This window comes from Paralichthys olivaceus, chromosome 1 (assembly GCF_024713975.1).
Source record: "Paralichthys olivaceus isolate ysfri-2021 chromosome 1, ASM2471397v2, whole genome shotgun sequence".
Lineage (NCBI taxonomy): Eukaryota > Metazoa > Chordata > Actinopteri > Pleuronectiformes > Paralichthyidae > Paralichthys > Paralichthys olivaceus.
This window is the reverse complement of record NC_091093.1, coordinates 5,681,289-5,706,495: the sequence shown is the minus strand read 5'-3', so window position 1 is coordinate 5,706,495 and position 25,207 is coordinate 5,681,289. Positions and strand designations below refer to the sequence as shown.

Here is a 25,207-nt window from a genome sequence, read left to right as displayed (position 1 = left end):
GGCAAACCTCAACCCTCCTCACCATCACTGGTCAACAAATTATTGATTTTAGGACACTGAATATAATAATAATCAGGACTGATTAGCAGTTTTTTTTTTTTTTTATCTTAGTATGGCATTTATGTTATATATACCAGTTTAACCATTATAACCAGTGGGTGATCTGTTAATTTTTAACAAGGGGACAGCCATTGTCACCCCCTGTGATAGGTAAGGAGATGGATCTTCTGTCATTTTGGTTTAAAGGGGATGGCATGCCCCTGATTCTTTTTTATATTGCTCTGCAGATCCACCCTAAAGTATTGAAAAATTTCTGGGTCTCTCTTCTCCTTGATAACATTATCATGGTGCTGCAGGCGCCAACTAATTTTCCTTCTTTGTCATCCATGGATTCAGTCATCACTTCAAAGGCTTTTAGCTGTTCTAACTTTGAGAACATTTATAATTTGTGTCAGTATATTAAGTCTCTACTTGACTGTCTTTTTCAATAATTACTATTCTAAAATTCTAAATAAATCCATATTTAAATCTGCAGATAGGTAATACGGTGTATGAAGGTTCAATTTTATCATTTAATATCTATTGTACTCTGGCCTGGTTATATCATTTACTGAGATGTTTGTAATTCACTGAAAAATGTGTATAACTTGCAGTTAAACTGATTAGTATGTACCAAGTTTAAGGAACAGAAAGGGTCGAGAAATAAGAAACAAAAAACAATGATGGAAAGGAGAGACAGGAGGTTGGAAGGAAGGAAAAGGGGGTCGAAGTAGGGAAGGAGATGAAAAACAAGCAAAGGAAGAAGAAAAGAGAGTCATCAAGGGAGGAAAGGTAGGGGAAAGAAAATGAGGGACAAAAGCAGGTAGAAAGAGACAGAAAAAACAAAATAGCTGGAATGAAGAAAAGGGGACGCTAAGAGAAAGGAAGGAGACGAGGCCGTGAACCCAACACCACTTTGCAGCCAAGGACAAACTATCATTCCCTCTCATTCTCTCTTTCATCCCAGCATTGATCTATTCTTACTGTAGAGCTTCTGGAGTGCCTGCTCAAATGGTTTGCCATACTGCTCTCACCACACATCATTTGTTAACAGGGAACCCAGAGTTCTTGTAGCTGGGGAGCAGAGCTGCATAGCAACCCACTTCCTGCAAGCACTTCCTGTTGGGTCGGGGGTTGAACGCCAGCGCCTCTTGTTCATCGCCATACCCCTCTGCCTTCAGAAAAGCAGCCGGGAAGCCGTTCACTTACAAACGGCTTTGTGCTGCGTTGTGAGGAGAAGAGAAATGAGCAGAAAAGCAAAGTACGCTCAGTTCACTGTTCTCTGTAACAGGCAGGGGCTTCTATATAATTAAACTAATATCTGTTTCTGAAACAATCAGATGGTGTTGATAGCTGATCATTGGTATCGGACTACCTTTTCATATTTATTGTTTGCGTGAGCAAGATCATGTCCTCAACTCTAAAATGTACACCATGCAGCCATGTTGGTGAAGAAAATCAACGTGCACAATTTCAATTGCAAAACACTATAACACTGTGAGTGGAAAATGTGGCTCATTTCTTCACCATGCAGATTTCTGTGATTACAGGAAAAACATTCGAAGTGAATTTATACCACTAGGACCTGCTGGGTTAACTCACATTAAAAGCATATGTAAGTAAGCCATTAACTTCACATGTCAATCCATTATGTCTTTGACTGAGCAGATTGTAATACCTGTGGACCTCTTTTCATTTTCTGATGAAAATGTTAAATAGTAGCTCGGAAGCTCAACAGACTTTAAGGCCTTATGTTAGTGCAGCATTACAAGATCCAGTGAGTTCACCTTAATTTAAACCCAAGAGAACATGAATATTGGCTTGTATTCATCATTTTACCACTGACATGTCATTGCAGAAAATGAGTGAATTACAACTGCATTACATTTACAGAGCCATAGCTTCCTGGGACCCTGCAGAGTTTTTATGTTTATGCAAGTGAGGTATATAACAGTACATGTATTGACTACACATTTTTACCACTACAGATGTGCATGAATGAGCTATAAACTAAACAGAGGTCTGCTTATCAAAATGATGATCTAATAAAAAATGTATTTTGTCTTCTTGTCTTTAAAACTTCTTTTCACTGATAGCTTTTCTATTTGTTTTATTTAAGTTTAAATCATAATTTCTATTGCTTTATCATTTTGTAGCCAACCCTTTTAGTCAACCGCCTTGTCTAGTCTTTCTTCTTGCCAAGCACTTTGTAACATTGTTATGCCAATTAATGAAGTGATTAATAATAACCATTATAATAATAGTAATAATAATATATGCTGATTATTAGTATTTTTTGTTACATGTTACATTGTGACATGCCGATTTTCCTGCTAAGAATGAAGACAAATATCTATAATGTGACATTGTAGCAATTGCAGTTCATTTATTTCACTGGTGTTGCAGTTACAGCGTCCCTGGTATTTCTCCAGTGGGTTTCCTGACACGTGAGTGAAACTGGGTCATCAGTGTTGTTTTCTGTGGCACCTGCCATGGCAATAAAAACTGTTTGTCTTTTGAAACAAAGCCGGTCTTTGGCAGGGTCATACTGAGTCTGTAAATGATACAAACATGAAGTAACATCACAGAGAAAGGACAGTAATTATTGTTTATTTCATTCATTACTGTGATTGGAAACTAACAACTGTGCAAAAAACATATTGTGCTATCATCATAATTTAAATGGAATTTGACTTTTTGTCAAGGGGAAGGAAGATTGTAAATAGAGTGATGATTTATTCCGCACAGATACTGTAGAGGTCGAGTCGACCATCAAACAAATGTTTAAATATGTGGTGGTTACAGTACAGTGGAGTTATGGTTAATTGTTTATAAAGCAAACAGAAACAGGAACGGAACATACCTCTACCTCCACCTAGTGGTTGATATTATTTATTACAACAACCGTCCTCCATTTTCTTGACAACGTAAATGATTAATCACCCATTAAATGGACAATTTTCACTCAGTCCATTAATGGACAATTGTCCTAATAGACCATGGCATTATCAGCAACCACAAGATGTGCCATAATCAAGAGGCGTCATAATCACAGATTCAGATGCAGCGTTTTTTATATAACCAGTCCAGACCTCTGTAATGGTGAAGCAAGGATTCTAGTAATAACTGTTATTTTTCAGACTATTGTGTTGATATCGTCAGGTTCATATGACAAATATACTGTATATAAGAATATACAACCAGTCTTTTCTGATCTTCAACATGAAGTGTTAAGATGCTGACTAATATACATTTTGTTGCCAGATGATGATTGATGCAAACTTTGGCTGTTCTTAAACATCCAAAAAACATTGCTGACTGAAACTGAAGGACAGGAAAGACATGGCGTCATCTGCCTGAAGTGGATTAATGCCAAGTGTAAGTGTAAGCTAGTCACCAACATAACCAGCTTGACTTGTTCGACAGGGTCGTGACGTCGATCCAACTCTGTACTGTGAGAAACACCCGAGTTGAGTGAATGGTCAGTGACAACTTCATCTTACATCTCTTGTGCTCCTGTAATCTCTTGTGTCACAGCCCTGGAAACAACTGGTATAAATGTGAATGTAATGCCTCAAGGTCACCTGCTTTGGTCGGACATGAAACACTCACTAGTTCTTGTACAATGTTAATTTAAAAATGAAAATCCTTTAAAACCAGGATCCAGAAGGAAAAGGAGACAGGAAATTGTTCACCCACAAAGATGTCAAATGAGGTTAAAAATAAACATGTTTCTGCTCTAAAAGCCTTTGTCTGTATTTCACATGTAGAAATGTCCCAGACAAAGACACATTAGCCTAGTTTATAGCCCTGGAACACCCCCACACCCTCGCTTCCCCTGTGTTTAGTTGTTACCATTAATCCTCACCTGACTTTAATAACCACCTCTTCTACAAACAGGAATTAAACCTGCTTTCTAACTGGCAAAACCAGCCAGACACAAGTCGACAGCGTCACTTGTTTCACCTCAGACTCAAGTAGACCGACAAAGCTGAACACACTTATACACAAATACTGTTGTTGTATCTTCAAGCACTGACTTAAATTAGAGGTAATTCAAGGGTAGACCCTCTCACTGGGAAATCAAACAGAAATCAGCACAAAAACACCATGGCTTGCCTTATTGCAATTGCCAGGCAACCAAATAAACCAGCAGTTTATCGATGCTGTACATAATTATTATCTTCTAACTTTCTGTGGTGTTTTTGTCGATCTGTATGTTTATGGGTGTATCTTTCAGACCGTCTGTCTTTCGCCCTACGAGTGATGAGAAAAAACACTGGACAGTGCAGTTAGAATAGGCCCTGCTATGACAACTGCTCATTGTGGCTTTAAGAAAAACTTTTTTCTTCTTAAAATACATACATTATTCTCACTTAGTGCTATGCTTAATGTGAAACTATTTTTTTCACAACACACATTCATCACCAAGTGTTTCAATTTTTAAATATACATATAATAGGGTAATGAGTTGCATTTTGGTTTAGCCTGTCTGTCTGTCTATCTATATATCTATCTGTCTTTCTGTCTATCTAGCTGTCTGTCTTTCTGTCTGTCTATCTATCTATCTATCTATCTATCTGTCTGTCTGTCTATCTATCTATCTATCTATCTATCTGTCTGTCTATCTATCTATCTGTCTATCCATCCATCACCAGTGCTTTAGTAACATTTGTATTTAATATATAAATATATATATATATTGATACCCTTCAACACTATACATTAGTGAGAGATAGCACAGTAGGTTATTATTATTGTTATAGCTTCAGATAAGTATCACCCTGTAGCCTTTAGGTTCACTTGGAATTTATCACTGCTTTGATGAATGATAATTTAATTCTTAAGAAAAAGAGAAATCTCCAGCTGGTCTGGAATCAGCCCAACCAGGCTGTTTTACCACAAAAGTGTTTGTGCTTAATGCTAACGTTAGCTCCAGCAGCTCAGTCTCTGATGAGGCCAGTGTTGGTGAACAGTGTTGTTAGCAGAGTTAGCATGTAGCCTGTTGGACGTGTGCTGTCCGACTGACTCAGGTGCGAGTGTGAGGCCGTGAACGCACCACCCACTGCCTCTCTCCAGAGGGGCGGAGTCAGTGGCGGCGCTGGTCCTCTGTGTGTATATGTGAGTGAGTGAGAGAGAGAGAGAGAGAGAGAGCAGCAGTCAGTGAAGAAGACTCACCTGGAGGAGAAGAAGAAGAAGAAGAAGGAAAAGAAGAAGAAGAAGGAAAAGAGCAGCAGCTCTGCTTTAAACTCATTTACTTCACTTCACTTGTTGTCCCTGCGGTCGGTCCTCCTGTCTTCAGGATGACGGACACACTTTTACCGAACGGCCTGAAGGACGCTGGAGGAGACAGGAGCTACTTCCGAAAGGTGAGCGGACTCTGGACTCTTGATGATTCGGATGTGTCGTAGACGAGCTGGTGACATGTTTTACAGCTTTACATAGAAGAGCAGTGACTTTACCTTGACTTGCTGCGTCTGCTGTGGGTTGTGAATACAACTTTTAAAATGGCGTGTTTTACAGTTATCAAATCAATTGACTGCTCAAACAGATCTTTGCCCAAAGATCAGATTTTATACTCGATTTATTCTCTTCTTCTCTCCACATATAGTTTGGTTAAAATGTTCTTATCTACCTGGCTAGTTATCTACATGACGCCAGCCTGTTTACAGTGTGGAACCACACATCAACTCAAAGTACAGTTATATTTTTTCAATATTTATGATTTTATTTTACTATTGCACATTTAATTATTTTATTAATGAATTGCTAATTTGGTTTAAGATTGTAGCTCACCAAGCACAAACTAAACCACTCAGGGGAACAAGAATTCATCAGGAAAAGAAAACTAAATAAATATTGTCTTTATGTCAGTGCTCTTAAATGTATTATAACAACCATGGGTGCTCCATGGTATGTCAACAGCAGTCCAACACTGTCAGCTTCAGGTGTCACTGTGTGTGTGTGTGTGTGTGTGTGTGTGTGTGTGTGTGTGTGTGTGTTGCACTGCACTCCAAGAATAGCCATATCTCCTGCTGCTGCTGATAGTGAGAGACACTGAAAGGGCAGTGGCCAAACATCCCATACTAAACCTTTTCAGTTCCCTGCTATCAGGGGTGTGAGACTGACTGACAGTCAACAAGTAGCCTGGCTGATACTACTGGCAAACCGAGGTCAGATTAACCCACTGCTCTTTGTCAGAACGGTTTTCTTCTTTCTGTTAATCTGGTAAAAGAATTAGGGAACAGTGTTAAACCACTAAAGATCTGACCGTTGACCTTCTTGATGTTTGATTGTATCTTAGAGTAGTACACCTGGGAGTTGTTCAGCATCTTAAAAAAAGACAAAAGCTTCATTTCAAATGCAGAAATGCAAATGTTCGTGATAGATTATCCAAATCGTTACTCAGAAAAGGGAATTGATCTCCCTGTGTGTGTTTGTGTTGAAGTTAAGGCCTTCTCATTATGGAGATTATTTAAATGTGACCAGTCATCAGCAGAACAGTCAGCAATCATGGCACCAGGACCAGCAGAGAAACCTCTCTAACCAGTTTCACGTTGCCATGTTTATGCGACTGTAATGTTTTCAGGAGCTTGTCTCATTCGCGGCTGTGAGAAAGACACTTGGCAGTGGCTGAGTGATTATCCAATGTGTTTTTACTGAGCTCCCTGTCTGCCATGCAGTGGTCCATGTCTCATTCCTCCACATTTGTAACGGTGTCCTCAACTGGAGGGTTTTTACAGACAAGCTTGTTTGGATGGGTATCTGAACAGGGCCTTTGTGTCTTTCAATCCCCCGAATCCCCCTCTGAACGCTGTCTGGATTTAGGTTCTGTGCTGCACTTCCTGTGTCTATAAACAGGTCAGTGGGATGCAGGGTGTGGGACTGTGCCACTGGACATGATGGAAGACTGAGGAGCTGGGGATGACTAAACCTTCAATACTATATTACATCTATGTTTTATCCATTGGTCTCAGTCTTTGTACATTTCTTTTAGCCTCTTTATGTCTCAGTTCAGGAATCTTTATAGCAGCAGCCCTCCTCAGCTTGCACGTTTGCTGATACCACAGAGCAGTAATGAGTTCTGCTTTCTCATTGTGTCATGGTAAAGAGATTTGCAATTTGGAAACTTTTTGGCCAAATTTCAACCAAGCGGAGCCAAGATGAGCTCTGCTGCCATTTATTCTGCCCCACTTTCTCTTGGGTGAAAATGAGTTTAATGAGTAACAAGGCCTCGCTGGGTTCGACCCATGCCCAAGGGAGCTGTTGTGGTTCGGGGCTTCCTTCCCAGCACATCCACTGCTTCACCTCTAGCTGGCAGATGTCCGAATGGACTGCTTCAGGATGGAAACATGGCACAACAAAAAGCCGATTCGGCATGTTTCTTCCCCTCATCCTCCTCGGCCAGTGAGAGCATTGACGTAGCATCTGGCCCGAGGCCGTCCTCCAGCCAGACCACAGACACAAATTGACAACATGTGTCCTGGTGCACAAAGCAGACGAACTCCTTCGACTTGGAGACTCAGAGATTCCCTCACCAGGGTTTGTATTGGCAAACTGAGAAATGCAGCTGCGATCATATATTGTCTCTAACATTAATTCACTGAAAATACATTTGTCTCTCTTTGGACTGAGTGAAGCTGTCAGTGGCTGGTTTCCAGTCCTGATCAACACTTGTATCAACCAACTATCCCATGAGCCATTGCTCCACATGTTCTTTATGAAGGGGCCTCAGTTATACAACAGCCCAAATAATTTGCTGTTTAATGGATACGATAATGGACCGGACTGCCTTTGTGCTTTGCTCTAATTAAGTGTTTTGTTTGCTTGTAGAGAAAGGCTGCACTGTTTGAGCATGCCAACGGTAGGAGGGGTTCAATTCCCTGAGTGGTTCAGTGGGTTAGGCAAGGCATCAGCAGGGTTGGCAGCCAGGTTTACTGTTCAGTTCCCTGTGTGTTCCACAATGTCATATATGTCTGAGCAACAGTGATTAGAAACATGTTACTTTCGAGCGATTATATATTATGTAGACAAACCAAAAGCTGAAAGAAAAACAATATTGAAGACAATACAAAAGAATGGTGCTCAGAATGACACCAACATTTCCCTTAAATTCAATTGAGACGCACACAAATTGCACACACTGACTTTTTCATTTAAATCCATGCATTATTCTTTGGGACATATCAAAAAATATCAAAACAATGGTCTAGTTTCCAATATCAAAGCTAGGATTGGTAGTCATGGTAAAGCTAGCAAGATCAGGCTACCGATACATCCCACCCTCACCCATCAGCTCTCATGTCAAAGTTAAACCCCCCAAAAACACAAGAATACACACTGTCTTGAAACTCCTTGACTTGCTCACTAATTCCTGACTCTGCTTTAGCCGTGTATGTGTCTGCAGCTTGTAAAGACTGTGATCATGGACAGGGAGAGCTACAGGAAGAGTGCACACAGGCAGGCAGGTCGGTTAATGACAGACAGGTACGCCAGCCAATCATGAATGTTGCTTATTACAGTCCTGTGAGGGCCACAGACACCAGGTTGTTTTCTTTTTTTTCTCCATACAATGCAATTTATTGATGGCTCTCAGGACGTAAAGAGGGCTCAAACAAATAAGATACAAAGTGTTACAGAAAAACTTACATTACATTTAAAGAAAATTATTAAACATTCCAGGATCTACCCCTGTGTCCAGATCCACGCCTAAATTTAATGGGGTCATTCTTCACCCACGTCCCATCCCTTTACCAAGTTTGTTGTGAAACTGTTTGGTAGTTTTTGCGCAATGCTTCTGATAAACAAACACCTCAACCAATGGTCAGGGATGAAAACATCAACACAACCAAAAGGATGATGTCAGACCATCAGAGTTGTCTTGATGAAAAGACGAATTGTAAAAGGTATCGAATTAGCAGCAAAGGATCAGGATAATTTATTTGGAATGCAATCACAGGCTGAAGTTTCATAGCGTCCTTCATATCAGAAATGGAATCCTGTTGCTGTGGTTACTATCAACCACAGGCCACTCCCTTGTTCTCTTAAAAAAACATACAGTACACCCCATTTTTGATGTCATGATCAGCACGATGACATGCTGCAATAAGTTCATGCCCTACCCTGTTGTGTAATAATGTCCTCACTCTCCCGTCATTCCAAGAATAACTCCCTCTCTGTCCAGCCACACCATGGCCTCGCGGGCCTCAATACCGCTCAGTTGGTAAATACCAAGGCTTTGTTTGTATTAATGGTTAATCATTACACTCTCAGGTCACTGACGTGTTTGTAGAGGCACACCCAGGTGATGAATGCTCAGTGGTTGTAGAGGGAATTAAGCAAAAAAAAAAAGTAAGCAAAAAATGTCCTATTAAATGTGACCCATGGTGCAACAGTTTGAACTCTCGTGTTGAAATAAGCACAGGAGTCAGGTTCCTCTGTTCTGTTCTTCATCTGACAGGCAGTGTCTCCTCAGTGATATGACTCAGATGTAAACCCATGTGGAAGGTGCAGGGCATACAGGTGGTGCAGGGTAAAATGCTCACCAACGACTATAGTCTGAATGTCCTGACTGTAGTGATATCAGGTTTGACCAATTTTACGATGGCTGTGGTTTCATAACGTCATGGTGTCATTACCATACTAATTGCAAAAACTATGATATCTAATCTGTCACAGGCCACGTGAGGGATCACTGTACAGGTATATCATTGACAGAGCAGAAGTTGTGAGAGGAGAAGAGGAGGTTTAGTGAGATCTTCTCAATATCAGGTGGCACCATGTGTAATGGGGCCAGGTAGCTGTCGGCAACCTCTCCACTTTGAATGCAGCAGGGTAGAAAATTGGGGAGAAGATCCAAAAGCAAAGTTTTGACAGGTGTGAACAGGGTTTTCTTTTTTACACTTCTTTAATTGTGGATGTTTTGTGTTTTGCTCCAAAATTCTTCAACTCCATCTTTCTGGCGATGAACTAATCTCTGTAGCGTTTAAGTTCCTCTCTTCTCTGCGATACATTTAATCATGTGTTAACAAATATTTCCAGAATTTGACGTCCGTAAAAACTATTCTTTTCATTTCCTTCCCGTTCAGTCATTAAAACCAATTATGAAAAACACCCCAAGTCTTTTTAAGTAACAGGAGTGACACCACGTTTAGGCTATTGTTTGAAAATGAGTCATAAGCCTCCCTTATGCTGATGTGTGTCTTACCACGGCACAAAGGAAGATGCACTTTGAAATTTAAAGTATGATAAATAGGATATATATGTTTTTTGTCTTTGGTTCAGTGTCATCTCTGACATCTGTATGATCACGCAAATATTTCGTACAGGTTTTTAAGGTGAGAGATGTGACCTCTGGCCCTTATGTTCCTCAGCAGAAACTGAAGCTGATTTTACTTCTGACATCAGATTAAATCAAGCCAATGAAAAGGTTTTCAAGCTGAGTAAGGATAGTAAACTGGTTTTACTGAGCTGACAGGTCTCCGTACATCACAGTCATCACAATGTGTTTTCCATCCACAGCAGAGGCGTGGCCTATGCTGTTAGTTAGTCAGTCACTATGAATGTCTGAGGTCAGTTTATCTGTGCTGCTGTGAGTGACTGACAGCCTGTTGACTTAGGAAGGCTGGGACACTTGTGGTTGTGATAGAGACAAGGACACGCAGTACAGCCACAAACAGGCCATTACATGTACACACACAAACACCCCAACTTTGATGAAAATGTACTGTAAAGATAAAGTAATAGTTCTCAAAAATCAATTTTAAAAGATGTTAATGTCACAGGAATGTATAGAGCAAATGTGACCTGTAAGTTAGCACACATCTAATAATTGTGTGATCAATTATAATATAGTTTTAAGAATAGATTTAAGTTTATACAGGTGACATTTTCAGATTGAAACTAAAGAACTGCTGGGTGCTCTGAATAAGAAGTAAGACTAGTTCAGCAGAACGTAGTATAACTTCCTGGGATTCCCCTGGAATAAAGATGGTGGTGCCCATTAGCTCATCTGGTTGAGTGGGCTCCTCATGTATGGAGGCTTGAATCCTCCTGAAGCGGTCCCAGGTTTAGTTCAGTTCAGTTTTCTCCCTCACAACAATGCATTATGTTATTATTCTCTGCTGACCTGACTGTTCTTGTGTCTCCTAATCTCAGGGTTGTAACCCATTCGCCCAGACTGGACGAAGCAAACTGCAGAACAAGCGAGCCAGTCTGAACCATGAGATCATCAAAGAGATGAGGATGAGGGCCGGAGCTGAGAACCTGCTGAAGTAAGAACAAAATGAGCCATAAAAACATGCATTGTACATACTGTGTGTCTGATTATCAGTGGGGAGATAGACTCAGTCTAAAACATACAGAGAACAGAGTGTAGGATCCGCTCACCTCATAACATAAATACACATATGCACATATGTGCAACTGCAGTAGTCATAAGGGAAGGCCAGCCATTCTAATTATATCTGTGCTCACATCATGCATTGGTGCGTCACTCATTCATCTGTATTGCCTGGCAGGTAGATCACTGTGGTATATATGACCCTTTGTAAACTCTGGTCTGTTGATGTTGGGACAGGTCTGGCTTCTCTTCCGTCATCGTCGTGTTTATGAGCTGCCAGAAATTCTTGGTGAGGCTTAAAACGACCAAAAGTGGGCAGATGATAATAAATGATAACACAAGGAGCAGTTTGTTTGCTCAAAGTGCTACTGAGAAATGTGTCCTGAGAAAAAAAAAGACATTTTCCTGGGCTTTTGTTTTTTATTAGAAGTCTCAAAGCAGTCATGCTTCCTGTCAGGAGTTTTGAATAGATCTGGGTGCCTTTTATAATTTTGTTCTCTGTTTAGCTGTGGTGGTCGGAAGTCTAAAGCCAAATGTGTCTGTTCTCTGAGAGCTAGAAATATCTTCTATCTGTTGAAATACCTGTTCAGGATTTGAGATCAGACTTCCCAGCAGGCACAATACAACAGCGAAATGTGAGCAACTCCACTGCTCTGTCACAGCCTCTGAACCCTTGTTCTTTTTGTGCAGTCATGTAAGAGGCTGTTTTTCTCAACATCCTGATGACTAACACTAGTTTCATTCCTAGAATTTAAACTAAATTGCATATTATAAAAACAGTATAACATGGCATTCAAACAGTAAATATGGTTTGGATCATCACAATGTTTAGTCACTAATTCAACACTTGTTTTAGTATATATTGTGATACTCAGAGCCACCTGTAAAACAAATAAAGGATTGGCTTTTAATACACTTTCTGTAAAGAAATGTTGGTTCATTCCAGACAATGCAAGTGGAAATTCACACCAGGCTGAAGCTTCTCCAGTCAAAAATTGATGAATGAATGTTTGTACAGTTTTTATGTTTAACAGCCTTTCATTGTGCCGGACCAATAATGCAGTGTTTACATTAGTGTTAAACTCTTTTCCCTTTTACGTTGTTGTTATCACCTCTGTCGAGGAGAATAGGTTTTAATCAAATTTCAATGAAACTTGTTGGAAGGATGTGATGTTCATCAGTAGAGAACTCAAAAATTCTTGTTTTTCATCATTTTTGTTGATTTTTAGGACAATAATTTATGGAGCTCTACTCTTTTTTTACTGATAAAGCCCCTTGGACATTGAAAATTAATTGAGACCTGTTAACAAATGTGAATTTGTCTGTTGATGTCAGGCAAGGAGATCAAGAGATTGAAAATTGTTTTGTTTTAAATTCTGGATGCAAATGTAACACCACCAAAACCTGCTCCACTGGAAAACAAACATGTCTGTCAGCTATTAGCTTCCTGGTGAGACAAAAATATGAAGCAGAAAACTTCCAGAATCAAACGTCATCTTTTTATGGCTTTTTATTGTAGTTAATTGTCTACGGGAAATCCACAGCACAATGTGTGGGAAAACTACAACCTCAGAAATGTCCATAGTAAAATCAGCTGGAGCACAGCTCACTGACAGTGTCAACACAGTTTGAAAATTATAAGCTTTGTAAAAGAAGTGTTTACTGCAGGCTGACTGTATTGAATTGCATTTGATTATTATACTTCTGTTTATGAAGGTGCACTTTGTGGCATAAGGTTACACTGAAAAAGTACCTTGTGGTATGTTTTGTCACTGAAGCTGTAGCTTCCTGTCTAGAAAATCAAAAGATTCAAGAGTACACCTTTTCTCCTATAAAGACAATAACCCTCAACTTCTCCCACTGGGATTCCTGGATTAGTGTGTGTGCCTGTGTGTGTGTGTGCGTGCGTGCACGCTTGTGTGCTTGTGTGTGTGTCTGTTCGGCAGACTACAGTCAGTCTCAGAAGCCTCCACATTCCTGTCCTCAGATAGTCTGCCCAGCTAAGGCCAGGGGCAAGTGGACTCTGTGTGTGTGAGTGTGTGTGTGTGTGTATATGTTTGTGTGTGTGTGCCAACACAGCTGCAGACAACAGCCCGGGTGCATCTTTGAGTTTCAGGTATGCCCTCAGCTTTATTTTTAAAGCCTTAAATCATATAAGGTTTGTATGTGTGTGTTTGTGTCTTTTGGTATGGCCACTACAACATGGTTGTCATGGGTACCTCACTTACTTCAACATCTACCAGGATTGTATTTCTGTACTCATGTTAAAAGCAGATTCTCAGCTCCCCAGGATGAAAAAAAACAAGAGATGACGTGTTAAATTTTCATCTAAGCTATTTGCCAAAACTAAAAACCGTGTGTGTGTGTGTTTGTGAACCTGTTATTAAATCATGTGGGGGCTGAATACACCCACAACCTATGGTCAAATCAAGGCCCCCATGGGTCCAGACTGCTTTATGAGGGTTAAGACTTCGTTTTAGGCTCCAGGCTGCTATTCGTTCAGGGTTAGATAGTTGTGATGGTTAATGTTACGGTGTGTGTGTGCATGTGTGCACGTCTTTATTTCTTCTCTCTGGTTCTGCATTCTTCTCTCTATCAGCAACAGGTGGAGTCAGTCTGGTCTGACCAGTTCTCTTCTTTCTCTTCTCATCTCCTCTGAGGTATAGATAGAAAGTAAGGCCTTTATCGATGACAATTTATTCTGATAACAATCCATTTTCTATTGAAAAAAGTAGATCCACTCAGTTATTCAGAATCAGTGTTACTTGTTGTATTTTATCAGAGTCTCAGAGATAATATTTGGAGAACACTCACTTTCTGTTATATAACTATATATAGATATTTAGATATTCGCTTAGATAAGCTAGATAAGATATTTTCCCTCAACAACAGACTTTTTGTACAGTTGGGAAGGTATAACAGTGATGTGAGTGCAGTGCTTGACTTGTTCAAGCTAAAAGTTGACATTAATTAGCTTAGTGATGTCTGTTGTTACAGCTGGTCTCAGATCAGTGTTTTGTCCTATAAAGTATTTGATGTTGCCTTTTTTGTAAAGACAACTGTTAGTTGACCAAAAACATCAATACATAATTAAGAATAGCTATATCTTGAGTGAAACCACACTTGCTGGTTTACACTCCGATTCCCATGCACTGCAGGATGATATTCATTTCCCTGATATTAATAATAACCTCTTTGTCCTTAAAGTCTTTTTCCTCAACGGGTTGTTATTTTTCGCTGTTCACTCAGGGATTCAGACAATGGCAAGAAGAAAAGTGAAACAAATATGCTCACTGATAAAGTGAACGGTATGTGCTGAAGTCCTCCCCTCGCAGTTTCATTGTTTCACCTAAACCACACATCTTGTCCTGTTTGACATCAGTAGATAACAAACTCCTGTTCCAGGAGCCACTAGTCATCTGACCGAGTCTCTGCAAAGAATTAATCTCTCTCTGACACGATTATTTTCTCTGACATTTAACAGTTTTCGGACTTCAGTGTTTTTGAGCTCATCATTTGTGACAGACCGAGTGCTTGTTTGACAGATTTCCTCCCTGCTTCACTACTCATGAACATAGTTCCTCAGTGGCAGCAGAGCATGTTACATCAGCCTTCAGACTCCTGCAGGTTAAACTGGACTAACTAAACACAGGCTGATGAACTCTGAAAGACTCACTATAGACACACTCAAAAACTTTGCACGCAGCAACATCAGCAACAAAGGCTACAGATTACCCATAATGCAACACTCTGTAAAAGACAAGATATGGTATGCACCCTTTGAACTGGGAAGTCTGATGTTCTCAGTTGGAAATTTCATCAGGAACGCCCCCAAAGTCAAATTTCCAGTTGTCTGGCTATTCTGATTAAACCAATACTTTTACTTTATCCAGCGATTCCTAAATATATTTAACACACGTTCCACCACAGTATTCAGATCTTGAACATCTATGATGGCTCTAATAATAGTCTAATATCAAAGAGCTGCAGGTGCTTCTTCACATTTCACCTTTTAAAAAAAACAACATCCTCTGTAATTACAGGGTAGAGGGAGAGAGAGAGAGAGCAAGCAGGTGACATAGAGACAGGCTCTGGTTGACAACAGTCAAACGTCTGTGGACTAACAGGTTTGGGGCGTGGGGGTGTAAGTGTGGGTCCCATTAGTTATGACTGAAAGATAATGTGTAGTGTTTCACTGTAAACCAGAGATAAGGATATATCACACCCCTGAGGGGTGTGTGTGTGTACAGATTGTCAGCAAGTGATAATGTATAATAAATTCTGCATTTCAAAGGATCCATTAACTTGACTATGCTAACAAACACACACAACACTGACACACGCCCCTCAGACTGTCATTACAGCCTTATCTCTTCTGTGCAGTGAATCCTAATACCTTATCTGGGTTTCCTTATAGATACTCAGCACATGCACACACACACAGACACACACACACAGGGACAGATTTAGAAGAAGGTTCTTCTTCACCTTAACACATAAATGTATTTGTTATGTTTTTGTTTCAGAAATTGTGCAAAATTAAATTGGACACAAATCAATCACATGAAGAATTCTTTAGGGATGTTGATTTTTTTTATTTTTATGTTTGAACAGGTTTACTTAACTCCCAGAATGCTTTGTTAAGAAACCATGTTAATGTGACCTTTTACAAAACCTAAATGTGGCAGGATTGTGGTTGTGCTTGTGACTTTTTACATTTACAGATATCGGCCCTCTTGCCCACTTTCCTGTGTATTGCTGCATAGACAGTGTGATCATATCAAGTTGATCATGTAATGGTAACATTCTCCTTACCGTGGGAATGAGCTGTTGAGTTACATTGCAGCTGCAGATCTTTGCTGTGAGCTGGAGAGTAAATGAAGTGCACAGCAGGGAACAGTGACGCAGGTCTGTGGTCCAGAATACCACTTGTTTTAATAATCAGAGGCAGGAAAGCTGGGTTGGCTCAGAGTGGATAATAACAAGGCTGATATTTCTTTTTTTCTGCCCTCTCTTTAAGTCAAACATGTTATAACCTTTTTTCTTTCTCTTTCTCTCCACCTCTTTCTCTCCCACCTATCTCTCCTGTGAGCAGGGCCACATCTAATAACAAGGTTAAAGAGATGGTTCTGTTGGAGCTGAGCTATGTGAACGCCAACCTGCAGCTACTGATGGGACAGCTGGAAGGACTGAACAGCTCAGTGGAGGTCTACCAGAGCACCCAGTGAGTATAAACATGACTCTTCTTTTTCTTTTACTGATTCTACTGGTTATACTCCTCCTATACAAGACACTGACTAATTTAAAAATGATCATCTAGCTACTATTTCCACCATCGTCTGTCTTTATGTGTATATCTTGCGAACTGTTTGGCTAATCAACTTTTCCACTTGGCATATGTATTCTTTGTGGTCATGCAAAGTGCAGTGTTGAGTTTGGTCTTGGTTTGGACTTGTGGTATGGTCAAGAAAGAAGCGACAAGTGCATTTAGTCCATGGACAACTGGGTCAAATTCTGGTCAATATCACTATTATATATATTATAATATTCTAGCTAGATCGCTTTGATATATATTCTTTTTAATTCACCGTATCGGACTGACACAGACAGTTACAACATTTATGGAATCACTTCCTTCTTTGGCGATTTGCCTTTACAGTAATAGCACACTGTTTGTTTCTTTGGAGCATTAACACAGGCCAAGGCAGGCAGGTTTACAACGGGCACTGCACCAGTAAGAAAAAATCATAATAAGTGAGAAACAAGGAGGGTCCTCTAAGAGTACATAGTAGCTCTGCTTAGGCTCATGGCCTATCTTGCCATGTCAAAGCAGTGAGCAGAAATATGGTAATAATAATAATCAGTGTCTCCACCTCGACTCCCCCAAATACTGTATCCTGCTTTCGATTTTCCAAACCTGTTGTGAGTGAGGACTGTTCAAAGTCATCAGAATTTAAATAAGTCCTCAGTCTGGAGATGTAACCCTCAGATTGCTGTTAAAACAAGACCAATAGAACACAGAGACACTGTGTAAATTGGCAGCCAACATGAGACTGACGGCTCAAGTGCTCGATTACAGAGGAACAGAGAAGGGAGGTGTGGGGAAAAGAGACGCACAGAATCACAAGAACGTAAAGTGGGAGTTTGTTGTTGTTGAGCTGGATCAGCTGTTTTTTGTGGGACACAACACTCAGACCAAGAGGAGAGGAGCTGGATATGAATGAGATAAACATCTGGTTCAAAGTTTGTCAGCCTGACGACCGGGTGTGTCGAGGTGTGTGATAGGTGCTGGTGTTTTCTGTGGGGCGTGGTTGACACTGTCGTGTTTATGTCATGTGTCAAGTTAAACACTAAGGACTTGATGACTGTAATATGGAAATAAAGAGATTTCTAAAAGTGGTGAGAGATGTTATTTGAGGATTGGCATCTGTGTGCTGTAGATAACTTCTACTTCCTTGAGATAAGACATCAGGACAAAATAACCACATGCATTGTAACCATGGACAGCCCTTTGAAGACTGGGAGGGGCTCAATTTTATATGTAATAAAATATGAATTGAGGGCAATGTAATATTTTCATTGTGTAATGTATTGAATTTAAAAGTCTTTGTAGGTTACTGCAAATTAACTGAAATGGATGTTCTGCCTGATTGAAGTACATCTGCCTCCAGCTGGGTCTTTTTATTAAGAACACTTGAGGCCTCTGTAAGCCGTCTGCCTGGACGCGCACACACACACACACACACACACACACACACACACACACACACACACACACACACACACACACACGCACACGCTATACATATGCTGAACACACTAATCCTGCTCCACACATTCACTTACACACACATAAGGCAAAACCAAAAAGCCTGTGCCCTCCACCTCCAGGAGGCACCAATATATGTATGATACATATATCTACTACTCAAACACACACAATCTTCTGTTTTAGATGCCATGTTACCTATGGCAACAAATAACAACTGAGCAGTAGAACGATGGGGCAGATATGGGGGTTGTGTAGGGCTGTGAGGGATGGGGGTGTTGTGTGCTGGTAACTATGGTAATGGTTCTAAGGGTCATTGACATGAATCCTACATGATTAGGTTTTGAAGTATCAAGCTGCTGCTGATCAGGCTGTTTGCTTGTAAACAATATAAAAGGGAATTTGTTATGAGATCCAGACTCAGTTTTCTTCTAAATTCTTGTGTAAATCTGCTGATCACCTTATAAAACCAAAAACCTACTTGTGTTGGTGCTGCAAAAAGACCAGATTAGTTTGTTTGGCTCCTCTAGTCTCCATGCTGTAAGCAGAGTGTGAGAACTTGACCTGATAAATCAGGTGTTGTTTTGCAATCAAACAGGACTTCTTGTGTAAGTTAACCTTATGTGTGAATATTGGTGGAGTCAAGATTTCCCTGGATGCATTTTGTGTTTCACGCCATGACTGAACTTATGTCGTTACCAACAGCAACTTACAATTTGTCTGCTGTGAAGGCATTTGGGTTCCATCTTATCTTTTATAAAACTAGAAATACTAGTACAGGTTCAGTCTGTGTACATTTCCAGACTCGTATGAGGTTGCTGTGACCTATAATCAAGTGTCAGAATTTGAAGAAATGTCATTCAGGCGGTCTTCAGATGTCATGTTCAAAAGGCAAAAAGCATGTTTTGTGAGACCACTGTGACTTTGACCGACCAAATCTAATCAGCTAATCTGGGCGTCCGAGTGAATGTATGTAGCATATTTGAAAAGATTATCTCAGGGCGTTACTCAGATAAAGTGTTCACAAGGCAAAAAAGAGTGTTGTGAAGTCACAGTGACCTTGACCTTTAACCCTCCTAATTCTACTCCTTGGTTATCCTTGAAACCAAGTGGATGTTTGTGTCAGATGTAATGAAATTCCCTGACATATGTGTTCCTGACATATCACCTTCACAAAACTAAAAAACATAATGCCTTTGGCCACTGCCTGTCGCTGTTTTGGAGGCATTATAACTTTGCATATCAGCCACTAAGAGAAACACAATTAGTTTACTAATGATGAACATGGCAGCAACATCATCAAAATCGAACAGCAAAACAAACAACAAAATCGGTACAAGCGCTTGGCCCAAGTGTCCTCTGTCACATGGGACCATGCAGATTCGAGTGTGGGAACATTCAGCCTGCTTAATGCACAGACAATAGACAGACTGAAAAACTGCCATCACCTGTCCACCATTTTGTCTGTTTAATAGAAAATTAAACACGGACCGAGTCCATATGTTTCATGTCATCACATTCACACTACCAGATATACAAAAGGCCATACATACAGATGCACAGGTAACGTGTACGTGGGAATATCAGATATTTCTCAGGGATGACGCTGCACTGCCACAATGGAGAATTAGCCTCCTCCTCTAAGCCTGAAACACAACCTGAGTCTCAGCTGCAGAAACAAAAACCTCAGCTCGCCTTTCTAGGCTTTTCCCACCGGGTCAGTCATCCATTGAATAGTGTCCTTCAATAGTTATTTCTCACTCAGACCAGATTTAGCTGGTTTTGGCATGAGGTAATGCAACACAGAGAGCACGTACAGTAGATGTGAGTGATGCAGTACACAGTACATGAAATAGGTGACCTACTCTAAGCACTAAATAAAAAAAACAGCAGCTAATCTTGCCTAGTTCTTGTTAATCTTATCAATTATAAAAACCAATACAGAAAGGAAATGTTGAACATTATTTTAATGATGTACATTAATCAGCATAATTTTCATTCTGTGACACTCTTGACACCAAACTGTTGTTCCTTCTTGGATTTGTAATGTAGTAAATGTTTGTTCAGTTCCTTGGTGTACTGTTCTTGACCTGGACAACAAACTGAACCTCCTCTGGATCAGCATCGCTGAAGTGATAACAAATGAAAACAGTCAGATTAAGATATCAGCACAACAGGCGGATTCATTCACTTTGTTGGTATAGATAAAGTGGAGTCATTGGCACTAGAATGAGAGCTCCTCTGCTCCTGTAGACTATGACAACTGGTTGTTTGTAAGAAAAACAATTTCTTGTTTATGATAAATGGTGAGATTGTACAACAGAGTATTAAAGCCACTTAAAGGGGAAAAAATCTGAGATATTTCCAGTAGAAAATTGTAAAGTTATCTGAATAAAGTTGTAATATTCAAGAAATAGTCACAATTGAATGAGAAAATAAACAGCTCAGGGAACTTGTGCTCCCTGGAATTTTACTCCTGCACCTTAAATCTTACTGGACCATTACAAAAACATTTCCTCCTCCACTCAAGAGGCAACTTCCTCCAAGTACAGTATGTGTTGTTCTCTCTGTGTCCTGATACTAATAACAATAGAATATTAAGAAATGAAATGAATTACTTTTTGCTTGCAATAACATTACAACTTTACTTTGTTAAAATCTATGACTATTTTCTCATAGAAATTTGACTATTCTCGTAAATTCACAACTTTTTTCTCAACCTTAGGATGTCCTTAATAACAAAATGATACATCTCAAGGGATTAATCCTAAAAAAGAATGTCATACAATTACCTCTATATAATTGACTGGCCTTAGTATTGTGACTTCAGGCATTTGTGCAGGATTATCACTGTAAACCAGAGCTTGGGGTTGGACTGGGTGATCGTCTGTTCCATGCCTTGGACACTGGCACTTTAAACGGTGGTGGAGAAGGGATGGGGGGGGAGTGAACTTCTTAGGGGGCTTTTAACATTTCAGATTCTCTACAGAACAGATATCCTCACCCCCTCCTCCCACCCTCTCCCTCGGTCCAAGCCAGAGAAAAGAGCAGTGATCTCATCTACAGGCACTAATGGATCACGCTGCAGCCTCCACTGTGCTCTGTCAGTGTTACTGATGAATGAGGGTTTCTGTGATTCACAGAGCCAGTGTGCCAGAGGAATGCTGCCTTATCATCAAGTGATGAATGAGTGTGAGCAGTTTGGTTTCTGGTGCTTCTGTTGTTGATGTCTTGTGCAGTGAAAACTCTGTTTTCATCCCTCATCTCTTCTATTTAAAGAGTTGTGATTATAATAGATTTAGGCTAAGATCATTAATGAATACTTGCTGCTGCTGCTGGCCTCAATGTTTTTTTAATAACTTAAATGTCAAACTCAACCAGAAGCAACCCGGATATGTTTTTAAAAAGAGCAAAGCATTTAGCGACGCCTCATTATTCTTCTCTAGGTGGGGGAGGGCTGGGGTTTTTTAAAGACTCTGTCTGATCATCAGCAGTTACCTGTCAGTTTATATTTCCTCAGCTCTGATAACAAGCTGAACCTGCTTTCCATCTGTCAGCAGATTGAACCTCCAGGTAACTGCAGCATGACAAATGTAATCACTGCAACTAAGATCAAAACAGAGGGTTACCCTGGTGTTTTATGGTGCCTTCTGTTTTCTGTTTGGTGAGTTTCAATAATAGAGGGTAAAAAGCCTGTTTTTAAAGCTGCGCAGCTTTACAAGACAAGGTGGTGTGTGTGGGGGGGCCTCATTCACCTTTAAATCCTGACCCCCCCCCAGTGTGTGCAGTGCCTTGCTCGAACAGCACCATCTGTCTAATCCAGACTTACCATGAAACCACACTTAAGATTCAATGAAAACATAAACTTTCTAAATTAGCATTTCTAAAGCCACAAAGCTGTGGCTGTTGTGACCAGGCTGATCCCAGAAATGTACACATGATTTTGAACTAATATGATTGTAATCAACATGATATCCATAACAAGGCTTGGCCTATGGTCAAAGGGAGTTTCTTGTTTGTGATGTCATGTGCCGCACCTCAGAACCTGCTTTTCTTCACCATTAACCTCGTAATCTATCCGTAGACTCGTGGTGGATGTTCACAGAATGAGCCTTTCTTAATTGTCTATGAATCAAAAAAGCACTTTTAAGTGCTGTATCATGTGTTTCCTGTGTTACTGTCCTCACTGCCAACACGTCTGTGAGCAAGCTTCGAGAGCATTTACCTCATATGCATAATGATTATGATAGAATGGTTAGTCATGACGTTTGTCTTTTTCTTTTGTGTACAGGGAAACTGCCAACATCCCCCTCATTGCTCTGGGTCTGAAGGAGACAAAAGAAGTCGACTTCTCTGCTCCATTCAAGGTACAGAAAAAACAACAGCAGTTTCACCATTCCCCCCTTACAACAGCACAATGTAAAAGTTACTGTATATATATAGCTGTGTTTATGTGTATATACAGTATATATATGAGGATATAGTCATTTCAAAATTCAAGTCGCTTTTCAGCATGGATTAGTGTCTCATTGACTGCACCTATGCTATGTTCTCTATTTATTCAGGAACAGTACAACATCTGCCTTGAAAAATATATGTCCCATATCAGCTAAATTGGGTCAGTAGTTAATTACACCGGTAAATGTCCTAACGGCGAATTTATGAAAATAATAATAATAATAACAACTTGAAATTACCTGTTGTGGTTTGTTGACGCCCATTCTGGGAGGTATTCTGAGGTGATAATCTTTGAGCAGGTCAATTGTGCTAATGATGGTTTTCACCAGCCGCCCTGATTTCTGTGCAAAGTATAGAAAGGTTTGTATTGAGATGATGAGATTATTTTGTTGTTGACAGGACTTTATCTTGGAGCACTACAGTGAAGAAGGCAACAGTTATGAAGATGAGATTGCTGATCTGATGGACCTGCGACAGGTAGTAAACACTCACGGCCCCGTCTGACAGCATATGTTTCTGATGTGTTTTTTGCTCTAGTGATCTTTAGTTTGTTTAGAGACAAATAAAACAAAGGGTTTTAGATTGATAATTTCTCCCAGTGTATTTAAAGAGTTTAACACATCCAGCAATTAAAAGTTTGCAGTTAAATCACATTTCTTTTTATTATTGACATAATAATCTAATAAAGGTGAATGGTATTTTGCAGTTCACAAAAACGGCTGAATAACAGCAAAGCATCTTTCCAGAAACAATGTCTCACTTTTTGTTTGTTCACAGACCTTGCTGGATTTGCAGCAGTGTGCTGCTTCATTGCTGTGCATTTTTTTAATTGGCACTATTTTCAGAGACTTAAATCTTAAAGTCACAGTACATAGAAGTGAAATTATCCAGACAGTCAGGGAAAATTATTCTGAGTGCAAAATAACGTTTTTGTGATTTGGGTGAACCTACAACTATCAAATCTGTTTTCTTTCGTGTGGTAGGCTTGCCGAACACCAAGTCGAAACACAACTGGAGTGGACCTGTTTGCAAAATACTACAGCCATCTTCCTCTGATGGAGAGCAGATTCTTCTCCCCAAATCGCCCGACTGGCATCTTCTTCACCTGGTACTGTATATAACTATAAGATTAGGTGAAATTGTTTAGAATGTACTTCAGCAGTCAAGCAAGTAGCATTATAATTAAGTTGTTCTGTAATGTAGTTAACATGAGCCATTTGGGGTTTTAAATGCTGAATTCACTTCATTCATTCAGAGATGGATAAGAGTGAGAAGATGAGCCTACAGTTTCAAACCCTCACAACCTTCAAATATGGAGGTTTAGACTCAGAGATTTTATTTTGTGGTGGTTTTGATGAGCCAGTGACAGCTCCCACCTCTTTTCCTCAGGTATGACTCGTTCACAGGAGTGCCAGTGTGCCAACAGAACCTGTCACTGGAGAAGGCCAGCATCCTCTTCAACATGGCCGCCCTCTACTCTCAGATTGGTACCCGCAGTGACAGACAGACAATAGTCGGCCTGGAGGAGGCCATCTCGTCCTTCCAGAAAGCTGCAGGTAGGAAGAGATGGGAGTGGTAAACTGGGTTAAAGTGATAATTCCTCTATTTGAAGTTGTAGTGTCAGACGTTCAAATGAGAAACTTTATTTATTTATATATTTTTTTAATCTAAAAAAAACAGGAAAAACTTAAGAGGAAGCAAGAGGAGGACAGATAATGAACAGTCGTGTCAACCTGTCGTCTTAATTGTTTTGTTTTGTTTTTTAAATGTTTGGCATGTATATTAGCTGAACATCACCAGGTGCTGTGATTTATCTGAACATGAAGCATTCCTTTTCCTTGGAAACATTTTTAGAATCACCCTAAGATCAAAAAAGCATACACTGTTCTGTGAATAAGTACGAGTGCAAACACAGCCATATTTTGAAAACCTATATCAGCCTCCACCCTCTGACTTTGGCTCTGTGACGGAGAATGAATCCAGTTGATGCTTCTCTGGCTTCTTGTCATGTGGCTGCGCTCCAGAAAGTACCAATCATACAGGCTGCTTCCCCAGCTCTCAGAGAGTTCAGGAAGCTCAGACGAGTCTTGATAGAATTATGACTTGGCTCGTACGAGGAGTATTGCATTATAATTACAGCTTTGAATGAGCAGGGGGTTTGGTTGTATTGCTTTGATAGTTGTAATTTCAGCCTGTACTAAGTGAAACAGGATGAGGAGTATTGTCACTGGAGTGAAGAGGCGGTAAGTGACAGGCATGGACGCTAGCTGTTGAAGGGCTGCCGCAGTGCCCTTCAGCCAGTGACACAAAAGAGGATGGGAGGGGCCAGATGGATATCTCAGAGTCTCAGATGAAGTCTAGTGAGTCAGTGCTCTGTTATTAAGTTGTCTACAAGTCTCTGCTGCCAGCTTTTTAATCTGGAAAATAAGAGGGAGGCTCTCTCAGTTGGAATGCTCATGGTCTTATTGCTCCCATTGAAAATGAAAAACTAATTGAAGAGGGTTTGTGTTTTGGCTAAATTTTAAAGAAACACACTGACATTGATCCTACTGCTCCCAGCGAATACTGCAGTAACTGCAGCAGACCTGCAGAGGGAAAAA

At 40.2% G+C, this 25,207-nt stretch overlaps 1 protein-coding gene across 2 annotated transcripts in view; it reads left to right on the top strand.

The window, feature by feature from the left end:
• The first annotated feature begins 5,168 nt into the window (after nucleotides 1-5,168).
• rhpn2 (rhophilin, Rho GTPase binding protein 2) overlaps nucleotides 5,169-25,207 on the top strand; it is a 32,601-nt gene continuing 12,562 nt past the window's right edge. The window contains exons 1-7 of one of the 2 annotated variants that reach the window (XM_069534912.1): nucleotides 5,169-5,408; nucleotides 11,197-11,312; nucleotides 16,476-16,604; nucleotides 22,441-22,516; nucleotides 23,007-23,084; nucleotides 23,591-23,715; nucleotides 23,997-24,163. In XM_069534912.1, coding sequence (XP_069391013.1) covers nucleotides 5,343-5,408; nucleotides 11,197-11,312; nucleotides 16,476-16,604; nucleotides 22,441-22,516; nucleotides 23,007-23,084; nucleotides 23,591-23,715; nucleotides 23,997-24,163 — 757 coding nt within the window. In that variant the 5' untranslated portion in view covers nucleotides 5,169-5,342. The remainder of the gene's footprint in view (nucleotides 5,409-11,196; nucleotides 11,313-16,475; nucleotides 16,605-22,440; nucleotides 22,517-23,006; nucleotides 23,085-23,590; nucleotides 23,716-23,996; nucleotides 24,164-25,207) is intronic. The other variant, XM_069534968.1, reaches the window with a different exon arrangement.